The sequence below is a fragment of the Sphaerodactylus townsendi genome, linkage group LG02 (genome assembly GCF_021028975.2).
Source record: "Sphaerodactylus townsendi isolate TG3544 linkage group LG02, MPM_Stown_v2.3, whole genome shotgun sequence".
Taxonomy (NCBI): domain Eukaryota; kingdom Metazoa; phylum Chordata; class Lepidosauria; order Squamata; family Sphaerodactylidae; genus Sphaerodactylus; species Sphaerodactylus townsendi.
The window spans coordinates 95,650,648-95,673,369 of NC_059426.1; the positions used below are offsets into that span (position 1 = coordinate 95,650,648).

Sequence of the window (22,722 nt, forward strand, 5' to 3'; positions counted from 1 at the left end):
AAGTAAGATGGGTGTCCAAGGGAAACTGCCTGAGTAATTTCTATTCACTTTTTAACACAATTGTTGAATTCTGCCAAGACTCCAATTGGGTGATGAACTAATAAAAATCAAGGACGGCATGGCTTACTTAGCTGTATTCACAGTCAGGGACGTAGGTATAGATTTTTTATGGGGGGTTCGGGGGTAGGGCCACACCTCCACCTGCCCCTAGGGCATGGCCACGCCTTTCCAAGCCCCGCCCCTGCCTAGTGCTTATAAAAGCAGCTCTCCGAGGTCGGGGATGGCAGTCTCCCCTGCCCTCCCCTCTGGGCAGAGGCATAGAGGGAAAATGGAGCCTGGTGCAAAATCTGAGTTTTGCAGCCGCTGTGATGCTGGAATCCACCCCCAAACAGCATCACTTGCAATGGTGTTTAAACTAGAGAGCCCAAATTCTCCTTTTAAATCCACCTTAAAGGGAGAATCTGGGGTCCCAAGTTAAACAACATTGAAAGTGATGCTGTTTTGGGGTGGATTATTCCCCACCCTGAAACAGCATCACTTTCAATGTGGCGTAGTGGTTAAGAGCAGGTGCATTCTAACCTGGAGGAACCGGGTTTGATTCCTGCTCTGCCACTTGAGCTGTGGAGGCTTATCTGGGGAATTCCGATTAGCCTGTACACTCCCGGGAACCCCCCCCCCCCTTACCTACGTCCATGTTCACAGTGCTCAACAAAGTTAATTTGCAATTGCAAGGAAATGATGTTAATCGTGTCAAATCAGCCCTCTCCACATTTCTATCTAAGTTACAGTTATTCAAACATAGCCCATTGTGAATTCTTCCAGTTTCCAAGTCTCTATGAATTAGACGAGAAGAGCATACCAGATGATGACCTTCAAGTGAATTGTGCACACCTGAATGAACTGCATGGAGACATGTCTGACAGATTTCAGAATCTTTTTTTGCTTAAAATACCAGACTGGATGATAGATATCAGCAATGAGGAGACAAGAATAGTGGATTAAGAACTCTTTTCACTCCAATGTGACATTGAGCTGAGGTCAAGGTTCAAAAACTCATATCAAGAATTTTGGCTACCAAAAAACCTTCCTGGCCGCTTCCCTGCACTGTGGGACAAAGTCCAGATGTACTTTATTGCCTTCCCAACATCATATTTAGTAGAGCGGGGCTTCAGTGCAGTCACCCAGTTTCTTGCGAAGCAGAGAACAGACTGAAAATTACTGAATGTGGGGATCTAAAACTTCTTCTTAGTGTCTTGCAGCCTGATGCTGAGAAGCTATGTGTCCTCCTATGTGCCCTCCTATGCCATGAGTCTTCTTATCAGGAAAAGGCTTGCCAGAAAAGGACAAGGTATAAATAAGGCAAAAATAAAATTACCTATTTCAGCAGATCTACAACTTGAAACCCTCCTAGTGGCAAGTCCTGGTCAAACCAAAGCCCTGATAATTTGAACAATGCATGATCAAGACCCGAGTAACAGAGAGTGAAGTGGTCACCTTCAAAGAACTTACTCCCCCTGGTTTCTCTGTCCTTCACCACTCCTGGACAACTGGGTGGTGGGATGGTCGTGCTCATTTGGAACTCTTTATCCTTCAGGAAATTCTACAGATCTTCAGCATTGATAGTGTAGGCTTCATGCAAATTGCAGAACAGAGTTTGCCTATCCTGCGAGTGTACTGACCATCTAGCACACCAGCAGATACCCTGCCAAGCCTTGTTGAGGAAATCTTGGATCTGGCCTTGAGGTATCCTGGACTGATGGTGCTGGAGGACTTCCGTGTCTACATGGAGGTTTCCTCCTCTTCTTCTCAAGCTTTGGACCTGATGTCATCCATGGTAACACTGGGACAGTTTGAATCAGGTTCCACACATCAAGCAGGTCACACGATCTGATCTTTGCCACAAGTATGAATGTAAGCCTAGCCTCTGTGGACAAAGTGCCCTGAAGGTCACTTTGTCCTGAAGATCCGTTTGAGCCTTCCAGCCCCTTCCAGCAGAGGTGATGAGTATATTTATGCTAACCCACAAAAGCACATGGATTCAGTTGGTTTTCAGAATGCGCTGTAGGAACTGATACCCCCACCCCCATCACAGTGGTTGCTTAGATGTGCTGACCAAGAACTGGCACAGCCATCTCTCTGAAGATATTAACAGGATAATCCCCAAAGCCCATTTACTCCTTACTCCAGATTAAGCTCCCCTGGTATACCATGGCGATAAGGAAAATAGAGTGGGAACTTAGATGATGATTAGAGTGAGCATGGCAGTGTACTCATGACCAAGCCACAAGAGCATCTTATAGGATGTTTATGAGATGGCATGAAAGCTCTCACCCAGCATAATTACTTAGGATGATTCAGTTCCTTACAGACCTCACTGATGGACAGCAAAATGTTAATGATTAGGACATTAGCTGTGAGGCATTTATAAGCTTTTTTTTGCGAATAAAATCTTGCCACTCTGCCAGGACCTTCCCACAACTTGTAATAAAGGAACTAGATGCCCCTTGGTCATCTTCTGGATCAATGTTAGGCCCCTTCTGCACATGCAAAATAATGCATTTTCAAACCACTTTCACAACTGTTTGCAAGTGGATTTTGAAATTCTGCACAGATTCAAAGAGCACTGAAAGCAGTTTGAAACTGCATTATTTTACATGTGCGGAATGAGCCTTAGATAAATTCAGACGATTCTCCCAAACTGATGTAGACAGGGTCCTGTCATCTGTGAAGTCAACCACTTATTTCCTTGACCCATGCCCATCCAGGCTAGTTAGAGTCAGCACACAGAGAGTACACGATCTCGTGACTGAAATTATAAATCTGTCCATGACTCCAGGGGTCTTCCTGGGAATGTTGAAGGAGGCAGTGTGAAATTATTGTATAAAAAGTCATCTTTGGATCCAAACAACTACTGCCCAGTATCACAGTTGTAATTTCTGGGAAAGGTAACTGAAAGAGCAACAGTGGAGCAGCTACAGGATTTCCTGGAGGACACATCAGCTCTGGATTAATTTCAGCCTAGCTTCTGGCCTGGCTATAGGATGCAGACCATGCTGGTCACCCTGACAAACAATCTCCATATGCAGCTGGATCAAGGCAGGTTAGCCCTGTTATTGTTGCTCAATCTCTCTGCAACATTTGACATGATATTGGCTCGCCAACTGGCCAGTGTTGGATTTCATGGGACAGTCCTCCAATGGCTGATCTAATTTCTCTAAGGCAGGGGACAGAGGTAGTACTTGGGAAGAGGGTCTCATTGCATTATCTGTTGGTACTTTATGCCTAATAAAGGTTTACTGTACTGTACCTGTTGGTATGCAGAGTCCCACAAGGGGAAATCCTCTCCCCAATGCTGTTTAACATCTATATGCACCCCCTTACCCAGCTAGTTAGGAGTTTCAGGCTGGGTTGCTGTCAATATGCTGATGACACTCAGCTGTATCTGTTAGTGGATTGTCAGATGGATACCGTCTCCGAAAATCTGGCCACATGCTAGACAGTGGTGGCGAACCTTTGGCACTCCAGATGTTATGGACTACAATTCCCATCAGCCCATACAATTGGCCATGCTGGCAAGGGCTGATGGGAATTGTGGTCCATAACATCTGGAGTGCCAAAGGTTCGCCACCACGGTGCTAGAAGATCATGGTGAGGTGGTTAAAACAGTCACCTGAAGATATATCCTTCGAAGATGGAGGTCCTGTAGTTCAGTTGTTGTTGGGGGGCTTGACTTGGGAGGTTCAGCTTCTCATTCTTGACAGGATTTGACTGGAACTAGTTTGCTCTGTCAAGAGTCATACAATCAAAGAATTGCAGAGTTTGAAAGGGTCATACAGGTCATCTAGTCCAACTCCCTGCTCAATGCAGGATCACTCTAGAGCCTAGAGCATTCCAATCAATTGTTTGTCCTGTTTGTCCAGTCCCTGCTTAAAAACTGCCAATGAGGGGGAGCTCAACACCTCCCTAGGTAGCTGATTCCATTGTCACACAACTATTACTGTATTTTTTCTTAATATCCAGTCAGAACCTTTCTGCTCAAAATTTAAACCCATTATTGAAAGGCCTATCCTCTGCTGCCAACATTTCCAAATCTTTCAGCCTTTCTTCATGGAACTTGGCCTCCAGGCCCCTGGCCATCCTCATCGAAACAGTTAAACATGAAAAGTATGATGCTGCAGAGTAACTCTTGATCAGATCACCAGGCTCAATGTCTGTTTAACATCTATATTTCGGAGACGGTATCCATCTGACAATCCACTAACAGATACAGCTGAGTGTCATCAGCATATTGACAGCAACCCAGCCTGAAACTCCTAACTAGCTGGGTAAGGGGGTGCATATAGCTTGACTCCTAAGCTCCTGCATTTCTATATCTAACTACTTAATAATGATTATGAAGGAGATTTCTATTGGACTGATTTTTTGTTCAGTGTCTCTTAGCCATATCAATGATTGGGATTCAGTTAACATGTAGGAAGCTATTAGCTTTCATTTTGAAATGGCGGTGAAGTCAGAATTTACTTGTTGCCAGCCTAGTAGCTAAAATCATTTGGTTAGTTACAAAGCACAGAACTGCATATGGCATGCATTTGATTGTATCCTTTTGATATCCTGATCCAAGGCTCTTATCCATATTGGGATGTCATTAAAAAGTTGGGAACTTAATTTGGCATTAAAAACTTTAAAGGCTTCTGGCACAGACTGGTTACCTTTAGTATGGTAGAAGGGTATGAATGCCAATGCACTACTTTTTGCCAAATCTATCACATTTTTCCTGTGAATAACCCAGCTTACCCTATAACGGAAGTATAATCCTAAATATGTGAACCTTTTGAGCTGTTTGATCACATTACCTCTTATACTCTACTTAAAAGGCTTCCAGGAATTTGCAAATACCACGATTTTTGATTTTCCAAAGTTCAATATAAATCTGTTAAATTTGCAGTAATCTAAATGTTTTAGACCTATTTGTGTATAAACACCACCTCATCATCAACATATAACATTAGCAAAATATTTTTAATGTCTTTTTAATGTCAATAAAGGCATTGTGTGCTTAATACATTGTGTGTGTTATTGTGTGACATGGGGGGATATCTACAGAAAATAAGTACCGGGGCCAACTTAACCAATTGAGAATTGTTAATCACTTACATCTGACATTTTCCCTGCCCTCAACTTTCTGTTTCCAAAGAAGTTACCAAAGCAGAAGAGAAAATGTACTGTCATCCTGTAAGTGCTAAATATGCCCTGGAATCTTTGGTGTGGAACTAAGCTTTTTGAATGTCTAATGTATATGTGGGTGTGTGTGTGTGTGTACCCACTGCAAAAATTTTAGTCATATGTAACTGCAGTTTCTTGCAAAAGGGAGGAGTTCCAACAATTAGAATGTAACCCTCTTCCAATCTTAAAAGGTTGCAATGGATTCTTTCCATTAATGCATCTACTGAGAGGGCAAATCAGAGTGCAGGAATTACTTTCCTCCTTACGCCTTCTCACTGCCCAAGAATCTTCTCTGCCGATCAAATAAAACCCTTCCTGTCCTGAACTTTGCTGGCTGGAAGAAAGATCTGATGGAGACAGCAGGACTGGTGTATTGATTCAGCATGGGGAAGGGGCAAAGAAGGGATGCAGGGCGTGGGATTACATAACGGTTCTACTAGAACCCTTGCAGCTAATTTTTTGATTAGTTAGCAGTACAGTTTGTTACTCAGCCTGACCCTCTGTCTCTCATCCCAAACCCAGTGTGAGGCTCTTAAAGGGAAAGCACCTTTCCTTTTAAAAGGACTTTTCCCCTTCAGAGGACCTTTCCCGTTTAGAGGACTTTTCCCCTTTAGAGGACCTTGGTCCCAAGGGAGCGACCAAGGCCAGCCTGGAAAGTGGAGCTTACCAGGCAGGAGGAGGAGGAAGACCTCCAGGCCATGCCAGCTGCCTAAAACTCAAACAGAGCCTCCAAAAGTGAGTGAGGGTGGGGGTGGTGGCACAACCTGGGCAGAAGCCTTCCCTCTCCCCCCAAACATCCCAAAAGGCCAGTTGGACCTTTGGGGGGCAACAGAAGCTTTCCCTCTCCCCTCACTCCCTTCAAAAGGCCAGTTGGACTTCCCCCTGCCACCCCATTTCCCCCACTCCTAGCCTCCTCTCCCTCCCCCACCAGCTCAGCTGGCATCCACGAGGATCCATGTTTTTCAAGCAGGTTTTTGCGCCACTATGGCACCACGAAGCATGGCATGTGTGATTGTTGTGTTCAGACATGTGGCTAATGGCTGGAGTTATGATGTGCTGGTCATTTTGGGATGACCGTGCAAAAATAATGAGGATCTATGTTTTTCAGGCAGGATTTTTCATTAATATCAAAGTGCGCTGCATGGAGCTGACCCTTGCAGAAGCTGCATAGAACAATATGGAAACAGGGTCTGCAGGAATCCTGACATGGTCCATCCAAAATGGGGTGGGGCAAGCCTGGCCCAGCCCAGCCCCGTCCTGCTAGCCTAGCTGTGCCTGGGAAGGCAGGCACGCAGGAGCAGGGCGTTTTCTCCTCCTCCTCTGGTACCCAGGTGCAAGAAAGGGGCTTTGCAAGGGCCATGAACAGGCCGCCGCCACCACCACCCCCCAGCCCTGCCCACACCCACTGATATCCAAGCTCGCTGCACTTTCAAGCACAAGGGAGAGGCAGGTGGGCAGGAAATAGCAGCAGTAGAACAGGTGGCGGAGGGTGGCTAGGTATAGCCGGTATAACCCAGAGGTTGTTTCCTGGGGGGAGGGAGGGGGCGAGCAGCCAAATATGTTCCCCCCATGTGGCCAATCTGAGTGGTGATTGGGGCTCGAGCCTTGTTGAATCTCAGGGTAGATCCAGATCTAGGGATGTGGGTGTGTGGATGAGAGAGTTAGTTAGTTAGTTAGTTAGTTAGTTAGTTAGTTAGTTAGTTAGTTAGTTAGTTAGTTAGTTAGTTAGTTTTAACCTTCAAAGTTCTCAAAGGTCTGGAACCTTTGTATTCTTTAGATTGCCTCTTCCTATATACCCGCAGAGAGGTTTATGCTTGGTTACACCTAATCTATTAGTGGTCCCTGGCCCTAAAATTATTCAGCTGTTCTCAATCAGAGATAGGGGTTCTTCAGCCCTGGAACTCTCTAATCTGTGGAATCTTGTCCAATTATGTGGGGCTTTTAAGACAGAGATGTGCCACCAGACAAACGGATGAGAAAAACGATGGCCATCCTCAGAGCCTGCCTCCCCCCCTTCCGCCTTCATTCTTGTTTTTGGTAGCGTATCATACACTCCCAATGTTAGACTGGATCATCCTCCTAAGGGTCACTAATGCCATTTCAGGAATGTTTTACATTATTTGTATTTGCTTTATTGGTGACCAAATCCTCAATGTAATTTCTGGCAAAAGATTCATCATGTTCTAAATAGCAAACAACAGCATAAATATACCAAAATCAACACAGCAAAAGATATTTCACAACTTTATATGCTCATGGTGGCCTCTGCAACATCATCATGTTCTCATCTACCCAAAATTACTGCCACCAATTGCCAGGTTGTATGATGACAGATGTATATACAGTCACATACTAGTCCTTGCTTACAGGTAGGATCACTGCTGCAAGATGGTAAATATGGGAGTGATTTCATGGTACTTTCCACAGTGAGATGTTAGTTATGAAACAAGATGAAACAAAAACTATCAAGGGTTTTGGGAAACTCGTCAGAAGAAAAGGCAAGGGGTAATATCAGTCAATAGCAGAGAAGTAATCTTACAGATTAAACGATGAAGAATGAAAAATCTGCATGCTAGTTCAAGTCAAAAGGAGTCTTCCACATAACAAAGGAAGTAGTTCCATAAATGCATCTAGGTCCAAAGGAGAACAATGTACTGTAAATACTTAAGAGTCTGACTTCAGACACCATTAATGGGTCAAATTACCTCTAGACAACAGCCAATTCATGACTGCATTCTACACCACAGTCTACATTTTAGATTAAAGGTCAATACAAGTATCCCAAAGGTAGCCTACATTAAGTACAAAATAATAGTCATTCTGCAAGAACTAAACAGACTGATGTCAACAGACTTCACTTAGACATATCCTTACATTTCCACTTACTCATTTATATCTACCATTTCTAAATATCCACAAAATGAGCCATAGAAATATTATAAGGCAGCAGAATTTTTGGTAAGTTTCATTCACTAAAATCTAGGAAGGAAAATACGGTAAAAAGAAAAAGCTAGAAAGTTATACTTGTCTAAGTCACGAATGGTTCATATTACTCTTAGCCAGAATACTACTATTAAAAAAGCATTTTAATTGATTCAAAGTATCAAAAGACTGGACTACATTTCAAATGCAGTACTAGACAGTCATGCTTGAACAGAGAAAGTCATTTTTTTAACATTATGCTGTAAAGTGAACAATTATTTTTTTAAAAAGTACATAATGTATTTTATTACGCATTTTAAATATTATTTAACAAATACCAGAAATGTAAGAAAACAAATTCTGATCACATAATTTAAACCAATCACAACTGGTTCTTGAAGGACCACCATCAAAACTGGCAGACTTAATTTTAGGTCTACCAGCTGTGCTAAGATGCCTGTGCCTGTACCACCCCTAAGCTCTGCCTGTCTATTACTTTCAATCAGACAGGCTATCAACTTCAACAACAATCCTGCTGTCAGACAGACCCTGGTTTTAGGAAAAGTCAGTACCCGGACTTTGTTATTTCAGAACTGGCCATTACAGCAATTTAAATTTTAACAGACATTCATCTGGAAATAGATAGGGTATTTCAAGGAACAAAGGGGCCAACAAGTATATCTTGAAGTACACTTTGGCACATAGACAGATCTTTTCATTCTCACTGGTCTATACTTAAACTGGCACAGCCCAGTTAAGCTATTGCTATACATGAGTAATGCATTTTTCTTTGTCCCAATCTTAAAATTATTTCTAAAATTTACTTGTGGCTCTGCTGAAAAAAAAACATGAGCACATATCTGTGGTAATATAACTAGTGACATCCATATATAACATAACATCCATCCACACAAACATACTTCACTACTCATGGCACTAGCCAACTATTTGAATTGTATTGGTCCCCTTTATTACCTTCATACTGGGTGGCCACCGTTGGGGTCACGTGCGAGTGGAAAATTGCCCCCCACACCCCTCCTCCTTCCCCCCAGGCCAGGCGCAGTGAAGCCCACTGATGGGCGCCCCTGCCCGGCCCTACCAGGCCTGGCAGAGGCCGCTGCCAGGTGCTCCTGCCCCGCCAAATAAGTGAGGTGCGGGGGGCAGTGCAGGGGTGGGCTGTTCTGGACACGTGTTGTGCAAAGCGCTCTCTGGAGCCTCGGCTGGAAAGCACGTAGCTGCTATGGGCTGTGTTCACTTTGGTGTGCGCCGCTGGATTACACATGGTTTGGGTGCCTTTTTGGAAGGTCCTTTGGGTGATCTGGTGGGGAGTCAGGGCTGAGATTGCTTCCCAGGGGTGGAAGGAGAGGCAGGCCACAGAGCATTGGGTGGAGTGGGAGAGCAAGGGTGGGGTGGAAGGCAGAGAAAGAAAGGGGTCTTCCCTTTTCAAAACTAGATCTGCATGTTTCCAAGGGGCCTCAGTTGCAAAAGAGACTTTTAGCAGTGTCTGGGGTTGCTGCCTGCAGACAGAGACACTTGTGAGGTACCCTTGGAGAACTCTGGTATGGCTGGGCTGGAAAAGCATTATGCTATCATATTGATCCCCCCCCCCCCCCACACACACACACACACACTCTTCGTCTTCTGTTTCTCTTTGGGAAGCACTTTCTTTAGTGTTTGGGAAAAATGTGCATAAGAGTATGTCTGAAGCTCTTTGGAGGCTTATTAGTTCAGGTTTGCCACCAGCTAAGAGCATGAGGGCACGGGGGGCAGCGGTGCAGGGACCCATGGCGGGGGCACAGAAAACTTAGAAGTCTGTCCTTGGCTCCATTTTACCTAGCTACGCCTCTGAGTCAAAGAAGGAAGACTGCCCCAAAGTATGTATATAAATATTTCTGATCTGTGATACTCTTAGCCCATTGCTCTTAAACTATCGATTAAATAGATGACTGCTCACCCAGATCAGCACTGGGGGTTGGCTACCTTGGTTAGTGACCCTATAGTGGGCTTGCTCATCCAGAATGACACTGAGGGAAGTGGTCAGCATCTGGGGGGGGGGTGGCTGCCTCAGCTTGCCAACCCAGATCAGCAAGGGGGAAATGATTGATGCCTCAGCTGTATGGACCCGCAATGGCCTTGCCATGTCAGACTGACACAGGGAGGGTTGCCTTGCCAGGCCATATCATCGGTGGGGTGGGCAGATTGGGAGCAGGGAGCGAGTGCCCAGACTAGCGAGCACGCAGTGGGTTTTCCAGGCTAGATCAGGAGTGAGAGTGCTAGGATTGGTGAGCTCACAGCAGGGACGTAGGTATAGATTTTTTATGGGAGGGTTCAGGAGGCAGGGCCATGCCCCGATCCACCCCTGGGGGCATGGTCACATCTCCCCAAGCCCTGCCCCCACCAGCTGGGCTCCCAGCCAGCAGCCCCTTCTGCCCTCCCTCTGGACAGAGACGTAGCTAGGGAAAATGGAGCCCAATGCAAAATCTGAGTTTTGTGCCCTCCCCACCATGGGCAGCTGCTGTGATGCTGGAATCCACCCCAAACAGCATCTCTAGAGAGCCCAAATTGTCCTTTAAAATCCACCTTAAAGGGAGAATCTGGGCTCCCCAGTTAAAGCAACATTGAAAGTGATGCTGTTTTGGGGTGGATTCTTCCCCACCCTGAAACAGCATCACTTTCAATATTTAAACTGCAGACCTCAGAGCAGTGGTGGGATCCAAAAGTTTTAATAACAGGTTCCGATGGTGGTGGGATTCAAACAGTGGCGCCACCGCACACACGCACCTCCAGTCCCTATTGGGCAGGGAGGTTGCTTTAATAACCCCTTCTCAGCACTCAGAAAAAATTAGTAACCACTTCTAGAGAAGTGGTGAGAACTAGTTGGATCCCACCTCTGCCTCAGAGTCTCCCTTTAAATCCATGCCGAAGGTGGTAAATTTAAAAGGAGAATTTGGGGAAATTTGGGGGGTGCCTGCTGTCAGGGGTGAAATTGTTAAGCTAGCAGTACCAAACTTTCAGGGTATCTTTAGGAGTCTCTCCTGATGATACCACCCAGGTTTAGTGAAGTTTGGTTCTGGGGGTCCAAAGTTATGGACCCTCAAAGGTGTAGCCCCCATCTTCTATTAGCTCCCATTGGAAACAATGGGGGATGGGGCAGCCCCTTTGGGAGTCCATAACCTTGGACCCCCTGAACCAAACCTCACCAAACTTGGGTAGTATTGTCAGGAAAGTCCCCCCCCCCAAATCCCTGAAATTTTGGTGCTGCTAGCCTAAAAACTGTGCCCCCTGCAGGCAAAAAACCAAAAAACACTAAAATTACCAAAAAATACCACAAACAGGGGGCAGAGCTTCAGACATGTAATGGAGGGGGGGTTTGAACCCGAGAACCCCCCATTACCTATGTCCTTGGCTCACAGCAGGCTTGTCTGGCCAGATCAAAAGTGGGGGAGGTTGCCTTGGCTGGCTTGTGGGCCTGAAAGAACCTCTCAAAGGGCCAGATCGAGCCCTGGGTTATATGTTTGACACCCTTGATCTAGATGCTTCACAGCCCTTTAAAAATAATTCTCATAGTTAACATACAGTTCTGTCCATAGCTACAGTGCCAAACCTTGCCAGCATTATGTCATTTTATTTATGTGGAAACATTCTATACTGCTTCTCAAGAGAATCTGCTAAATGTTTTTATCCTCTACCCCACACTGAGTGTGAGTAACTCTAGGCATTCCGCCTTTTTATATGTATTTTTTTCTTTCAATTTAGGTCACAGGTTGCAACAGTAGCATAATTTAACTGCATAATAGTTTCTTTCCACATGAAGGGGATACTATAGTATCTTCAGCATGGTTTGGGTGCCAATTTTTATTTGCAACTTTTTGAAGCTACCTAAACAAATGCAAAATTATACTTCTTTTAAAAAACACACAACTATCTTAAATAATTTCTTCTAAATTATCATATCCTCAAAGTATTCAATAGTCACTAGCAGAATTTTGACAATAAACAGTACAGAGAAAATATTAAAATTCAATTTTCAAACAGTTTTCCCTCAACAACTTAATGGATTAAAAACATGTCCCTGGTGCAGAAATTGTACTACTATTTGTATTAATCTGAGCAATTCAAGATCTGATACCATTAAAACATTTTCATAATTTGACAAACACTTCAAAATGAAACTAAATTTCACAAACATACATCTCAGCATACATCTTGAACGCATAACATATTAGGTTACTTTCTTCCAACTAATGAAAGCATGTTGCCAAGTTCTTAAACCTTCAATTGAAAGAATATATCTCAACAATCTAGCATGGGTTGAGTCTACGAGCAAATTAAGAAAATATCATTTTTCCAACATCATACTATGTGCACATTTCACTTTTCCCTTTGATACAATTAACTGAGAGTAAAAATTGTCACAGCATGTGTACAATTTATTCAATTTATTCAAAATTGAGCTGCCCTGAGTCCTTTGGGAGATTGGCGGGATATAAGTGTAATAATAACTAAAATAAATAAATAAATAAAACAATTTAATTTAAAACAATTTATTTAAAACAAAATTAAAATAGGGGAAGGAACTCAGCAGGGTAGTTCTTGTTAAAGTTGAAGAATACACAAAGCAGAATGAAAGTATTTCATTATTTGCTTTTTACTTTGAAGTCAGTTTGACCCTACTTTTGAAAAAAACAATGCACTGGAAATTTCCATCTAATATACTTGAAGTTTATCAACTTCAAAGGGCTGAACTATTTGATGGTGCACTCTAAGCTAAGCATACTAATGGATATCATATTGGCTTGACCTTTAATGTACATGCTAAGTTCTGTGAATTTTGGAAGAGTCAAAAGTATAATCCAATTACTTGGAACATAGAAGTTTTGAATATAGTGCCAAGATTCTCAGTTTCTAATATTCCAAATAACTATATATAGATGGAGACTTGAATGAGTGATTCATTGTCACATGGGGCTTGCACACATGACAAAGTCAAGAAGGAATATAGATGGCTTCAAATTGTTATGGAGTTTCCCTTTGTTTGTTAATGTGGCAGCATACAGAAAACACAGCTGAACTCAGCCAATATACATACATAAATATAGTTATTGGATCTATATTAAAAGTACACTTGAAGCTAGAAGACACTGCAGAAATTTGCATGTAATTTATACAAGAGCTTTTACAAACAGATGAACCAAAAACAACTTAACAGTGCAATCCTACAAAGAGTTACTCCAGTCTAAGTCATTGATTTCAATGGGTTTAGGCTGCATAGGATTGTAGTGCAATTAGTTAATCTTCACATATTTATTTCTTAACAATCTCACTGAAATTTAGCAATACAATTTAACAGATTTTTGTTCATGTCTCATGCTCAATTTATCCAGTGATGCCACAGTCTAGTAGTGATAGTGACATTATAATTGCTTCCATGGTAGCAAATTATAAAGTCACAAACACTGATTGATTCATTTCATGCTGCCACAATCTGAAAGGAAGGTCAGGCATTTTCTTTAATTAAGATAAAGAATTATTTATAAGTTTTCAGAGATTCTTTTGTCTCATTTTCATTTTGTGTGATTAAAAAAAGCAACTGGATTCTTGGGTGTTTTCAGAATGTTGGAAAAAACAAGAAAATATCACAGTTATTTAAGGGGCAAAACCAATCAGTTTCAGTTATATTTAACAAGCACACATAATGTTACTATCAGTTACTACATATGGTCCTGTTCATATAACATTTATCAACTGCATATTATTTTAAAATTATTTATTTTTGCCTTCCAATAGGTTTAAATTACACTTACCAACAATACCAGCTTTTGATATTTCCTTTTCAATTCTGTCAGGTTATCTGATGGATCTGCGTTCAGAATACTATACCAGTCCTCTTTATGCAACTCTTTGAAGGCCATCACACAACAAGGTAATTATTTCTAGTGTCTGTTTTAATGACAAAAGCAACAAAATCATAAAGAACATTTTAAAGAGAATTTATTTATTTATTTATTTATTCGATTTGGTAAACCGCCCTACCCCCAATTTAGGAGATATTATGGTGAAACACACTGTTGAGAAATGGAACAATGGAAACATTCTTTGGGGACCAAAACCAGTGGTGTGTTTGCCTAGGGACATGGGCTACCCCATGTCCCTGGGTGCCCCCCAGTGGAGGGCGCAAAAATTTCAGGTTCATTTGTGTGTTTTTTATTTTTTTGTGTTTTTTCAGTTTGTGGCCTGCAGGGGGTGCAGTTTTTTAGGCTCACTTTCAATGGTGTTTAAACAAGGAGCCCAGATTCTCCTTTTAAATCCACCTTAAAGGGAGAATCTGGGCTTCCCAGTTAAAACAACATTGAAAGTGATGCTGTTTTGGGGTGGATTCTCCCCCACCCTGAAACAGCATCACTTTCAATGTTTAAACTGGGGACCTCACATTCTCCCTTTAAATTCATGCCAAAGGGGGTGGATTTAAAAGGAGAATCTGGGGAAATTTGGGTGCTCTGCTGTCAGGGTGAAATAGATTTACGCTTAGCAGCTCACCAAAGCTTTCCAGGGGTTATCTTTAAAGGAATCTCTCTCCTGATGATCACTCAAGGGTTTGGTGAAGTTTGATTCAGGAAGTCCAAAGTTATGGACCCTCAAATGTGTAGCCCCCATCTTCTATTAGCTCCCATTGGAAACAATGGGGGATGGGGGCACCCCCTTTGGGAGTCCATAACTTTGGACCCCCAGAACCAAACCTCACTAAACCTGGGTGGAATCATCAGGAGTGTCTCCCAAAAAAATCCCTGAAATTTTGGTGCTGCTAGCCTAAAATTTGCACCCCCTGCAGGCCAAAAACCAAAACAACACTAAAAAGATACAAAAAAACCCACAAACACGGCAGAGCTTTGAACATGTAATGGGGGGGGGGTGGACCCCAGGGGAAAAAAACCCTTACCTATGTCCTTGTTTGAGATATCACATGATGCTAAGAAGGTGTTTTCAGTTTCTAACCACACAAAACAATATTGCCCAAGAGGCACTAATAACTCCAGTAGAAAAAAACACAATTTTTCATATCTAGTAATATACCAAGAGGACTGTGCGAATCATGAAAATAATAGACTACCTACCTATAAGGTACAATTTCTGTATACTCAGGAATGCAAACCTTGTAAATGAGCCAAGAAAAATAACCCCCGGCAGTCTAATAAGGACTGAACAGGCCTAGAGTGCTTGGACTGTTGAGGAGAGCTGAATTTTGGATAGAAAGTGAAAAAAAAGGGGGAGGGGAGATGACAAAATTAGCTTGTTCAGGATCTGATAGGTGACAGACTCCTGGAGGGGAAGATTTGGGAGTGTGCAGTGGGATTTCCATTTCCCTTCCCCTCTAGTCGCACCATTCTTCATGAGTGCCCAGCTTGTTTCCTCTAATGTCTAGCCTCAAGCCAACATGCAGGGCAACAAAAATCCTATCATTAACATATTTCTTGGCATACAGAGAAAGAGAGAGAATTTTAAAGAAAAGAAAATTGAGGTCAATGCACATGTATGGACTTTATGCTGCCACGGAAAGTCCGAGGGCAGACCACAAATTCAATTCTTCAAACAGCTTGGTAGCTGTTTGCTCTCCCCACACCCCACCATCCCCAGTTTAGGTTTTACCTAAAAGGGTAAGATTAGAATTAGGGATTGTGCACAAATATATATTTGTTGGATTCAGAACAGCATTTTCATAAGCTTCCCAGGCAGAGTGGGGATTTATATTTGGGTCTCCCAGATCCCAGTCTAACACTGTAACCACTATACCTCACTGGTTCTAATTCTCTCCGGGGGCCTTTTTAATCACTGCCACACACTGAATTGGCATATTCATCAAGCTACCCACTAGGACACCAGCATCTCTTTTGCTCTCGACCACCACGTTCAGATCCTAACACAATATATTTAAAGTTTTTAAAGAATGAGTTCTCTCATGGATTGGGAGCTGGTTAACTTACAGATCTCACAGTGGAAATGCAACTCACACCAGGGTCTTTCAACAATTTACATTAAGATCAGCGCTGTTTAATTTGTATATAAACAGAACACATTTCCAGATGACACTGAATTGTTCACAGTCGTGAAAATCAAAGAAGATTCTCCAAGAAGCACTGGCAGAGTAGGCCAGAAGTGGGGAAGGGGCAGACCCAGGGATGTGGCAGGTGTTAGTCAGCTCCTTAAGATGCTTGACTCCTACTCCTTTACCACATTTGCACTTTGCTGGCTACTGTCAGCACCTTGCATGGGAAATGTGCTGGACATGGGCTCTCCTGTTTCCCCTTTCTAGTTTGCTTGGGCAAAGTATTGGCTCTGAAGCTTTTGCCTGTTACTGGCCTTTTCCCATGAGGATATTAAACCAGGAACCTTGACCAAGATATCCCATTGCCTTACCATGGAGTTAAGCTTATCTATGCATGCTTGTCTATGCAATGATCTCTATTTGGTCCCATGTGGCTGGAATTGATTTCAGTGCTGCAGTGGAATGGCCAGTGCATTCTGGCATGACTCCTTTGGACCTACCCCCTTGGCCCAGTGGTTGGGATGTAGTATTGGTTGTGGGGGCATTGGGTTCAAGTCTGGACACTTTTGTTAGTCCTTTCAACTTTTTTTCAGGGGATGGCTGTGTGTGTGCATTGAAGCAGGAATGGCTGTGTGTGAGCAACACTGTTGCTGCCCTTACTGGATAAGTGGTGGACATCCTTTCTGCCGCATGGGCGCCCTTCACCTATGAGCAGAGGGAGGCTGCTGAGGTCATGTACCTCTGTTGGGTGTTGCTGGGTCCTACACTCTTACTGGTTCTCCATCACTGTGGGAAGAGGCTCCAGGAGCATTGGTTGAATTGGTGGGCAGTGAATGACTGAGCCTGTGTGCCATTTACCAGACATCATTGCCTGCATCGTCTAATTGATGATTGTTACCAGGGTTGCGAGGGACTCCAACATCTTGGTGTGCCATCTATGCCTTATAGAGGGATATATGTTGTCATTTTACCTTATCCACAGAGAATGGACCAGTGGTTCTGCTGTTGTGTTAGCATCTGGCTGCCACTACCACAGCAGCCTTTAGGATTGGGCTGCCTTTAGAAGTTTGTGTGACATGATACACATTGACACAAAAAAATCCTAGCTTCACATATACACTACGATGAGCTAAAATGGTGGTGAATGACCATATCTTATGACAGACAGCTCAATGAACATGTCAACTTGGTGAGTGGCAGCAGGGGAAACTGACGAACTCTGCAAAAAGGGTTATTAGCAAAGCGACTCAAAATATGTCAACATCACAACAAGACATAGCAAGGTGTACTCATCTATGGTGCAGCTGCCTCTGAAAACATGCATACAGTTCTGGTCACCTCATCTTTTCAGAAAATTAGAAACAGTACAGAAAAAACAAGGCCAGGGTTAGAACACCTTCTATATTAGGAACAGCTACAATTTATGGCTTTTCCATTGTAAAAAGGGGCATTTAGAGGAAATATATAAAACTAGCAGCAAAGCCCATTGTGGGGGACATGAAATGGGCCCTAGCAAAAGGTCGAAGAGCAAGGATCTTCTCCTGCAATGGGTTTTAGCGGGGCTTTAGCCAGGCAGAGGAATGGGAAGGCTGGTGGCAGGCTCGGCAGGGGGCCATGTGATGCTGGCCTGCCAGCCTGCCTTGTCTTTAGAAGGTGGGCAAGGACAGGCAGGGGGGTGGTTGATGTGGATGGGGGGAGGCAGGGAGGGAGGGCTTGTTTGGGGCTGAGGGAGTTGCTGTGGGGGTGGAGGGGAGGGCTTGTTTGGGGATAAGGTGGTTGATGTGTGTTGGGGGAGGCTGGAACTCTGGGAGGGCTTGTTTAGGGCCGGGGTGGTTGCTAGGGATGAGGGGCAGTGGGAAAGGCTTGATTGGGGCGGGGGTGGTTGCTGTGGGTGGGGGAAGGTGGGGAAGGCTTGTTTGGGTCCGGGGTGCTAGCTGTGGGTAGGGAGAAGGTGGGGAAGGCTTGCTAGGGTCGGGGGGAATCAAGAGGCCTTGTTTGGGTCCAGGATGGTTGCTAGGCATTGAGGGAGATGGGGAGGGTTTGTTTGGGATGGGGGTGGTTGCTGTGGGTGGGGGATGGTGGGTGTGGATAGAGGGCTGGAGGGCTTATTTGGCCCACAGATCAGCTGATCCACAAGCCGGGGAGCTGCTGGGGATGGGAGGGCTTGTTTGCCTATGGATAAACTAATCTGTGGACCGGGGGCGGGGGAGGATTTGCTGAGGATAGGTGGTGGGCTGGCAGGGTTTGTTTGGCTCGTGGACAACTAATATGTGGATATGGGGGTTGCTGGAGGAGGCCTTGTTTGGCCTGCAAATCAACTGATCTGCAGGTAGGGGGTTGCTGAGGGTGGGGGTGCATAGCAGGGCTTGTTTGGCCAGTTGATCTGCTAATCCATGGGCCAGTGAGGTTGCTGGGGGTGGGAGATGTGGAGGAGGGCTTGTTTGGCTAGTGGATCTGCTGATCTGTGGGGCCAGGGGAACTGTTGGGGATGAGCAGAAGAGCTTGTTTGGCCCCCGGATCAGCTGATTTGCAGGCCAGGAGGGTTGCTGGGGGGCAGGGATGGAATGTCTCCCACACATGGCAGAGCGATGGAGGGCCATGCAGGACACCTAGGGCTTGATCCAATATGCATCCTGCATAGCAATTGGTTAAGAGTTCATTGTCAGACATTTGAACCCTTAGCCAATTATGTATTGTAAGATTATGAATTATTCAGATAAAATGGAAAGAACTTTTTCCCCTTCTGGTTAACTAGAAATTGCAAACACCTACATTGGGTCACTGGATAATAAAATCTAATATAGGACTAAGCTTTTAACTAGGTGTTTATGAATGACACCTGATCTTTTTGGATCAATACCCATAAACCAATGTTTAGATTGTACAAAAGAGAATTCCATTTTAATACTGTTAATTATAAAGCAATGGCATTGCAACTGAGGACACTGTTGGGATTGTGCTGGTGTGTTTTACTTGGAACTTAATACTAGCAGGAAGTTTGGACATGGTTATGATGGTTATTTGCTATCTCCCCAGTGATCTTTGCTATAATTGAGTGCTACCTTGCTTCATACCTTTATACCTTATACCTTCATACATACTGAAAAGATTTGTGGAGTTTGGTGCAATAAACACTTTCCCACCCATGGCTTTCTCGACATCTGGTTGTGATAGGTGAAACTACTGAAGCTGAATGCAGCAAGACAGTTAATGATAATCATCAGTTTTAGTGTCCAGGAATGGGAGATGGTGGGCAGGAACACTCACCAAAGAGCATCAACAAGGCTGAAATGCTTTTTATTTGATGTTGATTTGAATTGCCCTTGCCTAGATGGCCCAGGCTAGCCAAATCTCATCAGATCTCAGAAGCTAAGCAGGATCAGTCCTGGTTAGTATTTGAATGAGAGATTAACAAGGACTTCCAGTGTCACTGTGCAGATGCAGGCAATAGCAAACCACTCTGGTTAGTCTCTTGCCTTGAAGACCTTACAGGTTAACCATAAACAAGGTGCCACTTGACAGCCCTTTACACACAGAGATTTGAATATTGTTTATCAAATCTCAGGAACCTCAAAGTGAAAGTTACATGCTTTCAGTGTAACCAGGGCTGATGATTATTCCAAAACCTCAAACAGCCCATTTGCCTGCTCCCGACAACTAACAAGAAATCAGTTACACTACTGCTCCAGTTTTCTAAAGAAATTTAAGTGAAAGTTAATTTCTAAAGCCATGACAAACTCTAAACCTGTAACTGATTGTAATTTCTAGAGCTAATTTAAAATGTCTCTACCCACACCATCTATACAGCAGAGGGGGGGGGGGGGAGAATAGTGTACATCATTTTTAGATCCCTGCAGGGAGAAAAGCAGGATATAAATGCAGTAAACAACCAAATAACATGCACAGAATTATATATATATATATATATAAAGGCAATGGCTGTCCTCATACTAAAGGAGTATTCAGTATTTACACCAAGGCCCTTTACACTTGCTGTACTTATCTTTAGTAGTTTGCTGTGCAGTGGGGTCTCCCCACGTTTCTCCATTTACATGTGAGAAGCCCCCACCGATTGCTTCAAGCAACACCACAATTTTGCCTGCCCTGTTTCTGGGCTGTTCCCAGGTTGACTGATTGAATGCCGATTCCCCTCCCCCCTCCTTTTTAATGTTCTATCACTCCTATCACAAGAGAGTGTACATGCCTCTTCAAGAAGTTTCTCAAACTTTTTTTTTAAAGGTTTACTATTCCTCTAAAAATGCCTGCTGAGGAGTGAGCAGAACTGCTGTTGTGTAGGTAGGGGAAGGTGGAGAGAAGCAAAAAAACCTGAAGCAGGGCAAACAGATGCTGCTCAGCTTTGCTTTCCCTGTGCAAGGGGGGGCACACATATTTTCCCCATTTTCAGAAACTGTGGGGATTACTGAATCCATAGTGCAGTTACTTCAGGAGGGAGGAAAACCTATATACGACAGAAAATCTGACCCAAAGGGAATGTACACTCACTGTGGCACAGACCATAAGTGCATAATAGGCCCAAATCTTTTATAATTGTACTACACAGTAAGGATTAAACAGATGGGAAATTATTTAACATGTTTGTTCTAGACTAGTGTGATGTATGTAGATTTCTGTCAAGTTGCCATGTTTGGGAGGGGGGAATTTTCTGGGAACGCTTTTGCAGGTGCTTAATTATCTCCCAGTTCTGTCCTTGAGGTTTCCGGCTGGGAAGAGCCTCCAGGCTGGACACTACTAACTCTGTTGTTCCCATGTGGAGGTGGGGATCGTGCTATCCATATTATCAACTGTTCTGGCACGCTTTCGCCAGAACTGTCTTATTCTGTTCCTGACGCCTTCAATAAAATCCTTTGAACCTCACAAGCGTTTTATTGCCTGAGCGGGGGATTGGCAATTTCTGACAGAAAATGTTCCAAAATGGAAAACTTTCCAGTGCTTAGTTTTTCCATTTCTAAAGACTCATTGTTTCATAAAATAAACAACAATGAATGAATGTCACTGCCAACAGAATGTTAGGCTCACTTGTCAATTTCAAAGTTGAAATGTATATTTTTCTGGTGATGATTGATCTCTAGGAATTGTGTGAGGGTGTAAATGCATCATTTCTTGATTTGTTAAGGGTGGGAGGGAGAGTTTAAATAAGCCTACAAGCACTTATAATGATACAGATTAAAAGATAAAGTTATGAGTTCACCTGAGCAAGGCAAACCAAATGCACAGTTAAAATGCTCATTTATATATCTTCTCTTACACAGTAGAAGTGATATTCAGTGCAACTGTAAGAACACTTTCCTGGGAGTAGGCCCCATTGAATAGATTTAATTAGACCTGTTTAGGATTACTTCCATTGTAATCAGTGGTTTGATAAAGAACCAGCAAATTTATGCTAAAGGATGTGGCAATAAAACTGATATGTCCCACTGCCCTCCAGGAAGCAAGTTGAAATAGGTCAATGGTCTGTCACATCAACACGCACAGTACTTTGGGTGTGCTAAAATTGGCATGTCAACATTTTCCAGTGTCTTCAAGTTTGGTCTTTAATATAAAAAATCTAACATATTTATAGTGTCTTTTAACATTTACTAGTATTATTCTACTAAAAATAATTTTCACTTGAATGTGATCAGAAATAACATTTCATCCCGATTTTATTTTTTCATAAACAAATATTTATGTTTCACTGGAACATAACATTAAAATGGGTATTTTGTTCCCCAAATATCTGTCCAAAAATGTGCTACGTCAAATAGTGCTGTACTACAGCACCAGGGGGAAAAATTCAAAGTGGTTTTTTGCTGTCCGAGGGTGGACCCCTTTTGTGCGAACCCTTTACCAATAACACACACCACTCCATTGCTGGGGTAACAAATTGGCCATAGCCATTTTATTGAGCAGAAGCGTGAGGCTAAGCATGGGTCTGGATCTGGTCATGCGGGTAACGTGCTGAAGCTTCGCCGGGCGAACCCCCCCCCCCCCGTACCTGAGCTTCGCTCAACTGGGGCTCTGCCAGGCGGACACTCCTGGCAAGAGATGTTCCCCCTTGGCCCTGTTTGGCAGGGCGGTCACCTCTCGCCGCTGTCGCCGTTCCCTAGCTTCCTTCCCCTTGCCCTTCCAGATCAATACCCATGTGCCAAACAGCCAACGTATCTGGCTATGACAAAATAAGCATGCATTAACAATTAAGAAAAGTAGGGAGAGGTGGGCGGGCAAATCGCAGCCGGTGAGCACAGCACATTAGCAGGGTGGGGAAAACGAGGTCCACTAGCTCTGCCAAGGGGGTTGCGAAGGGGAAGGCCGCATGCCTTTCCGGCCGGAAACAACAGACGCACGCACCCCACAAGCAGCAGGACGGAGAAAACAAGCCCCCCCCTGGCGAGCAAGGGGGGTGCAAAGCTGCCCGGATGGCGGCGTCAGGGGCAACCGCCCTGCAGGTAGCAGAGCAGGGGAAACAATGCTCACTCACTACCGCAACGGGGTGAGGGAGGGAGGAGGCCTGCCTGGCCGGTGGCATCATGAGCACA

General features: G+C 43.8%; 1 protein-coding gene across 1 annotated transcript in view; it reads right to left on the bottom strand.

Moving 5' to 3' along the window:
* DNAJC24 (DnaJ heat shock protein family (Hsp40) member C24) overlaps positions 1 to 22,722 on the bottom strand; it is a 70,409-nt gene that overhangs the window by 44,188 nt on the left and 3,499 nt on the right. Inside the window, exon 2 of the mRNA XM_048485534.1 lies at positions 13,950 to 14,085. Within this exon, the coding sequence (XP_048341491.1) occupies positions 13,950 to 14,057 (108 nt within the window). The 5' untranslated portion in view covers positions 14,058 to 14,085. The remainder of the gene's footprint in view (positions 1 to 13,949; positions 14,086 to 22,722) is intronic.